Raw genomic sequence first — 8,032 nt, 5'->3', positions numbered from 1 at the left:
TTCCTGTTTTTGTACTCATAAATTAAATGGCCAAAGTGGTATGTATTACGCTTATTTTAATTTGCATGAGTGTTTGCATGTCCGTTTCGAATAGAAAATCTTTCATGCAATTGGAAATAACTGCAAATCTTTCATATTGTTGTGGCTATGTTGATCTGAATGATATGATTATCTTATGATAGCTTTAAGAGCTGACTAAAACAAGAAAGACAAGAAATTGCAGCAAACTCGGTTGTAAAACACATGATAGAATTCTAGTCCCAGTCATATGTATTACACATTTATGCAATGTGTTTTCTTTTTATCAAACATATACTTATTGGTCTTGCATTTGTAGCATGTATTCAGCAGTTTAATAATTTAACTGTTTAGCAGTTTAAAAACTGCAGAATTGTTAAAAGCGTAAGTATTTAAAAACTTTAGCAGTTTAAAAAGTTGATTTACTTAAACTTCAAACTTGAATACAATCTTTAACAAGTTAAAAGTTTAGTTTTAAAAGTGTTTGGGACATGGAATGCTGAACCTACGAACATTGGATAACATGTTGGTGTTTGGAGCTTATTGCCAATTACCATGTATCATACTACGTTGCAAGCCCCTGGAGCAATTTTTTGATTAGTGCTTTTGTGAACAAGAAACAATTAACAAGTGGCTCTATCCCATCTCCCCCCCTTTCCCCGTCGCGATATAACCTTCGTGGTTGAAAACGACGTTAAACACCAAATAAAGAAAGAAAGACCATGTATCAGTGAAAGCTAAATCCCAGATGTGGAAGATTTTCTGCTAGATTTTTTTGAATGGAAATACCCTGTCCTGTCCATGTGGATTTTCTTTTGTGATCACGCTCTTAGCTGTTTATATCATTAGGGTTTATTTCAGGAAGACATTTCAAATATCAAATGGCAGGTTAATATTGCTTTCTATTTACGGGGCTGGAAAGCGAGAATTTGAAAAACAAGGAATAAGATTTAAGGAGGGTTAACATAAGGAATAAAGAATAAAGGTGAACATACTAATGCCCTTAGAACACCTCTCTGCAAGGTATGAATGATAATTTAGTGATAGTACAGGGTGACCCCAAATAAAGAGTACCCAAACAAAACGTCATAAATTGAACAAAAATAAAGCAATCTTCATAATATTAATTTACACACACAAGTAGCCTCTGCATGATTTGCACAGAAAATTTTAGCGTTCGAGCTTGTCTTTCAGGAAAGTTATGCTCATTCTACAGAACATGCTCCAAATGGCCTCCGCGCCGATTCAGGCAAACTTGAACTCGCCGCGCAAAGTTATCAATCACCCGCACACACTCCTGTTGCGAGATTCCGCGAATGGTTGTTGTGATGGCTCACTTGAGTTCTGCGATTGTCTGTGGGTTGTTCCTGTAGACGTTGTCTTTCAGGAACCCCCAAAGATAGAAATCTGGGGGATTTAAATCCGGGGGAGGCCATTTGGAGCATGTTCTGTAGAATGAGCATAACTTTCCTGAAAGACAAGCTAGAACGCTAACATTTTTTGTTGAAATCATGCAGAGGCTACTTGTGTGTGTAAATAAATTTTATGAAGATTGCTTTATTTTTGTTCAATTTATGACGTTTTGTTTGGGTACTCTTTTTTTTGGGTCACCCTGTAATTTCAGTTCTGTTACTGAAGCTTACACATATTCTGCTGATTAATGTTGCTATCACTAATCACTTCCACTTCCACTATGGCATCTTCTTCAACAATGCCTGCTGCTATTGCTTTTACTGTTTGCATCTTGTTCTCATGTAATACGACTCATTGTAATTATGTTTGTGATATGTTGATTAAACAAATATTATAACGATAAAATATGAATTCTTCTGCATTTCCTGCAGGTGTCTCATTGATTCTATAAAGTATGATTATAATGATAATACATACAATCTTCTGCATTTCTTGCATGTGCGTTCTATCATGTACTAATCACATTCTCTGTGTGGAGGGTATATATACTATTAAATATTGTCTAATTTAACTCATGACTGAGGGTGTGGCTGTCTTTCAGTGTAAAATGTACAGGACCAAACCAACTGTTACGATTTTGTGTCTTCGGTGTTCTTTCTATTTTTCTACTGCTTCTATTTGGAGTGTTTGATGTCTCTTATTACAATAAACACATTCCTGCTTTCTGGTAGAGTCGACTTCTGTGTGTGTGTGTGTGTGTGTGTGTGTGTGTGACTTACCAAACAAATGTTCATATACAAGTGAACCTGTGATGAAAAGACACCCTTAATTGGGACCAGCCAAAATTGTCCCTAAATTGCAAGTCACTGTTTTGGCAGGTACGTTTTGGACAAGATAATAGGTTAACAGGAATTATTTTTCATAACAAGGTTTTGTCTTCTCTGAGGGTTACCATTGTACTGCACAAACGGGCTGCATCTGCATGTAGTTTCAGTTTTCTGTTGATGTCTACAACTTAACCTCCATTTTAAGACTCCACCGGCACCAGGATCGTGAGACCATGGCAATCTCCTGATACCGCTGGTTAACGGGGCTAAGGTACAGTGGTGGTAGAACATCTCTAAATGTCATTCTAGTGTGTGTAGAAAGACGATTACGTATGTGCTTGAAAGGAATTTGTAATTGGTGTGAGGGGACGTACACCCTCTCATCCTCTTTCACACACGAACGCACGCACGTACATACGTACATGTTTCTTTTGAAACATACTGTATATATACACGCACAAGTACACGCAAACGAACTAGCACAGAGACAGCTAAACAGACCCGCACCCACACGCGCACAAACACAATATCTCTCTCTTGCTCTCTCGATCTCTCTCTCACGCACTAATTCACTTGCACACACCCTCCCATTGAAGTAAACATCTTTTTTCACTTACTTTTCTTTATTACAAAAGACCACACACAGAGTACACACTCAATTCCATGCAAGGAACATCTGTAGATCAAACCAGTCCACAACAAATCAAAAATGGTCCAGGTATGCCTTTCATTATGCGCAGACACAAACTCGCTACTATAGGACTATTCATATGTACTGTACTGTACACAAACGAGTTATTGGTCGAACATTTTGTGAGAATTGGATCACTGTACACATCTCAACATAAACACTCGCGTTTTCGGGGGCTTCAAATCATCTTAGACATTTTGACATGCAAATACAAAGGGTCAGTCACGGTCACACATAACACGGTTTGAAAACGGAAGTCCTTCCTAGAAAGGTGAAAGATGATGGGGTGGGAAGTGAACAGGAACAAGAGGATCAGGAGTGCAGTGAGGGGGTTGGGGGGGGGGGGGGGGGGGGCATACCCAGGACGCTTTTTTTAAAAACGAACCAGTCAACTTAGATGAAGGTGTTATTACTGATGATGTTTTCCTATGTCGGAGGTGAGCCCAAAACAAATTTGTAATCAAGTAGGACATCTCGCAAGGCCTAACAGTTGAGAGTGTCGAATTGCCGCATTACTGACTAAGATGTCTTGTTCGTGCTAACCTTGCTTGTGATCTTGCATGCTTTTTCATTCAAGTTCGCCCTTTGACAGCATACTAACGCCGCAATGTTTATTGCCATAACAATGATTCTTTCTTTCTTTATTTGGTGTTTAACGTCGTTTTCAACCATTCAAGGTTATATCGCGACGGGATAACAATGATTAAAATACATTGGTTTTATTCCAAGTTATGTGACAATGACCAATATCAATGTACTCTTTGATATTAACACTTTCGGTGCTAGCATCCCACCATACCTGACGGTCACCAACCAGTCGCAATAAACACGATAAAGGCACCTTGAAATGAGTCAGTGACGGTAGGCTGTCAGAAAATTGATGTTGATATGACGGATGACGACACTAACCACTCCTGACATGGAACACGTCGCCCTCGTGTCAATCTGTGACCTCGCCGTGAATATTCATTTTCTGAACAGACTGACACAGCGAGGGACAAGGTCAGGCGAATAAAGGGTATGACGTGGCACGTGACGTCACGGTGATATGGCTATTGGGGGGGGGGGGGGGGGGGGGGGGGGGGGGGGGGGGGGGAGTATGACTTGGAGACTGTTTTGACTGATACACTGTTATGATCGAGTTGTTTTTTGTATGTCTTCAGAGTATTTGTTTCAATAAAGGAGTTGTCACCTGAGGTTTACGATTAAAACGATCAAGCAGGTTTGACTGAGACGCTAGGATCGATACATGACCTGGACCTTGGTCAACCGGTCATGCTAACATTTGAGCAACATCACTTCACATCGACATCATCGCTAAAATCAAAATGAACACACAGACAGACAAGACGGACACACAAACAAAAGCACACATGCACGCACACACACTGACACATACGGATCCAAAGCAAAACGATTTATTCACGAGTCTAGTCTACATAGAAACACAAATGATTATGCAGATTATGATTATTATGGAGAACACCGAGGATAACCAATTGACTATGCTCCATACACAAAATGAATAACGTAACACTAATATCAGAAATCCGAGACCGGTACCGCTTGCATCAAACACTCCTGTACAACTTGAGCAGTCAGTTATATTTTGTAATTACACAAAACAACAATTCCATCACTAACAAACGGAGCCTGACTAACTGTACTGTGATCAAACATTAAAACACATATTCATAATTCTGAAAGAACATGACATTAATAAATGATAAGACAAACAGAGTCTGCAACTATTTAAATAGACAAAGCAAAGGAGAAACTATTGAAGAACTATCAAGAGATTTTGGTCTGCAAACAGTACATTTCGGTTGGTCCATTAAGATTTCAACGGTGTCATTTGCAAAACATTCAAGGACAAGCACTCTATTTCATAAAAAAAAATGTGGGGTTTTTTATGCATCAAAGGCACTTTAATATTCTGTTTTAATAATTTGTGACGAAGAGATGACTTTCAAAAAAAGACGCTGGTAAATAACTGATTCAGCTAAACGGAAGTGTTATCTGAAAAAGATGAAGCATCGCTGTTCTGCAAAGGCATTGCAGCACTGTACAAGTAGTGAAAACTAATTTGTATTTTATTGAGTTGACTCAATGCTGCACGAAATCGTAAATATTGAAATGACGTTATTTTTATGGTGTCTTATATGAAAACTACAAACAATGACTGCAGGCAGATTGGACACAACATTTCTAACTATAGGAGCTATATTAATTCGAGTGCTAAGGGACTCGTGAACTCTTCAGTTCTTCTCATTTCACGTTGGATGGATTTCACGATGCTTCTTGAAAGAATACAGCAGGCTGCATTTGACTGAAGACACTGTGGTTTTAATTACTTCTTTGTCAGAAAACACTTACACTCAAAGCACGCTGTTGGATGTCGAACGCGGAAGAAGGAGAAGAAGAAGAAGAAGGAAGCCGATGTGACCAAAAGCACATAGCGCCCACATACGCGCACACACACACACTCTCTCTCTCTCTCTCTCTCTCTCTCTCTCTCTCTCTCTCTCTCTCTCTCTCTCTCTCTCTCTCTCTCTCTCTCTCTCTCTCTCTCTCTCTCTTCCTCCTCCCCTCTCTTTCTCCTCTGTCTCGCTCCAAACACACACACACATCGTTTTACTGACATTGCAAATCGACTATTCCACACTGCCTAAAATAACCTAGAGCACAACAAAAGTCATTTCTGCATGTAACAAGTGCCCTGTTTTCTCTCTCTTTTCCTGTAAGTTTGAGCTGTAAGCCCCGTCTCTTTGACTAGGCTTAGGATGCAAAACAACAGATATACGGTGTGCCCAGTTTTATGACTAGGCTTAATGTGTAGACACAAAATGTACCATGTGCCCAGTTTTATTGTCTTGGCTTAGGCCTAAAAAAAAAAATAGGTGTGGTTACGATAACCCGACCTACCCTATTTTTAGGGGCCGACCCTATAACTTTTTTTTTACAATTGTCAAAAAAACAAACAAAAAAACAAACAAAAAAACGAGTGCAGAAAACGCAATGAAAGCGAAAGCGCTCGAGTCGCACACTTATTTCCCTGTCAAGTAGGTTTAATTTGTACACATTAGAAAAAAAAGTTAAAAAAAGAAAAAGTGATTGCCTACCTTCCTACCTTATTTTTTTTGTGGCTATGTTACCTTAACCACACCTATTTTTTTTTTGGCCTTAAGCACATGCAACAAAGCGTGCGCCATGTGCTCAGCTTCATGACTAGGCTAAGGCCCAAGCCAAGCAGTGTTCTTGGCATGGTGTGTAACACGAGCACTTGATGCAGCTGCCTGCACATGCACAAATTGTGCAAGTTATGTAGCACCGTCTTACACCAAAGTTTCACAGCTGTAGGAAGCAAGTCACAGGTCACTTTGTCTTTGATAAGTCAGATCAGGTCAGCGTTCATGTTCATCAGCACAATCATTTACCACTATAGTTGTCCTGCGTTTCGTTCTTGTACGCCTCTTTCTGTGCCTACAAACCTGTCGAACCGTACTTCGTAGAGCACCATCCGAATTCGTCGAGTTGTTCTCACCAGAAGATGACGTGGTTTTCTGAACTGCAATTCTGTGTGTAGCGTGGTAGCTCTGGTCAACCACTGACAGACTGACAGACAAAAAAACGAAGTTCTCGCAAATTATGTCTTGGTAATATCACACAGCCATCTTTAGGCACCATGGCAACGCCACACACCCAGAGCCGTATTCCACACAACATGCACAGCGTAGCAACACACGCACAACTCCCCGTGCGTTAGTAATACCAAATGCAAGACGAAAGAAGTGACATACCAACCAAGATGGTTCCGGTTCCTCGTGAACGTCTGCAAAGCTGCATTTAAGTGGACTTTGCATCATCATCTAAAACTTCAACACTGCCAGTGGCTTATTCTCCGTTTAGTTCCGACCTCCAGCAAACCTGACCAGGCTGTCTCTTCTCAAACCACACAATCAGAAAATGTCATCCTCTACTCCTTCTCTCAACACCTCACTTCATTTCCCTGCGCTACTGCGAAACTTCTCTGAATTCACTGACACAACATTCCGCTATTCGCTGTCACTACTACTGCTGCTGTCTGAATCGGCTTTCTTTTTTGGCTTTTTCTTGGGTTTCTTCCCCTTGCCTCCCTTCTCGTCCTTGCCCTTGGAGTTTTTCTTAGAGTCTTCCTCAGGGCTAAATGACGTCGACTCCTCCGCCATCCTTGCTGCGCGTGACGCGTCACTCTCCAACATGGCGCCGATAGTCTGCAGGTCAGCCGCGTCGATGAGGTCCAGGGGTCGCTCCCCCTCCACTGTCTTCACCTCCTTCTTCGCCCCCTTGTGAAGCAACAACCTGAAACAAGATCGGAGGGATTACCGAGAGTTTTCTTCCCACCATAAGTTCGAAGACGTTTAATCATACAAGTTACAAAGATTCTCTGCCCATCGTGCAACAAGATCAATCAATCAATATATAGCGCGTATTCTGTGGGTCCAGTTCTAAGCACCGGTGTAAAGAAAGATGTCATGCTTCGCCTGGGCCCAGCCTTCACATGAGAGCGTTATCCTATAGTTTACACAGTTCTCTTTGTCGCCTTAATGTGCAATAAGAGCTTGAATGACAGATCAGTTAGTTTTTATTTTTATTACATTTTTGTTTTCTTTCTTTGCCACCTGGTGCAATAACAGCCCGAAAGACAGAGTATGCAAGTTAGAGGGGTTCTGTGCATGCATCACGAAAGTGTATGGTTTACCATCGCGCAAAATCGGTACGGCAGTGGAAGCACGACCTACGATAAGATAAGATAAGATAAGATAAGAAAACTGTAATGTCCATTTTCATTTTACACAAACATGGACATTTTTCTTTTGGCACCACGATGGTTTATATGGCTCGTTGTTCAGAAGGTCACGCTAACTATAACACATCACCATAACATAATTGTTCTCCAAATTAGGAATGAAGACAATGTGACCTCTAAACTTGAGCTAGCTCGATCCATCAACGTAACAATAGACTCCATTGGCGGTGTCAAAGTAACCTCTTTATAGAATTGACCTTGGCCTGCAGATCAACTGGAACTTTCCTTTTATAA

General features: G+C 40.7%; 1 protein-coding gene across 2 annotated transcripts in view; it reads right to left on the bottom strand.

The window, feature by feature from the left end:
* Positions 1–4,351: 4,351 nt before the first annotated feature.
* Positions 4,352–8,032, bottom strand: part of LOC138952795 (protein phosphatase 1 regulatory subunit 27-like) — an 80,793-nt gene continuing 77,112 nt past the window's right edge. For both annotated transcript variants that reach the window (XM_070324537.1, XM_070324536.1), the window contains exon 4: positions 4,352–7,290. In XM_070324537.1, the coding sequence (XP_070180638.1) occupies positions 7,005–7,290 (286 nt within the window). In that variant the 3' untranslated portion in view covers positions 4,352–7,004. The remainder of the gene's footprint in view (positions 7,291–8,032) is intronic.

Source organism: Littorina saxatilis, linkage group LG17 (assembly GCF_037325665.1).
Source record: "Littorina saxatilis isolate snail1 linkage group LG17, US_GU_Lsax_2.0, whole genome shotgun sequence".
In the NCBI taxonomy this organism is placed as follows: Eukaryota; Metazoa; Mollusca; class Gastropoda; order Littorinimorpha; family Littorinidae; genus Littorina; species Littorina saxatilis.
This window is presented reverse-complemented; position numbering and strand designations above follow the sequence as displayed.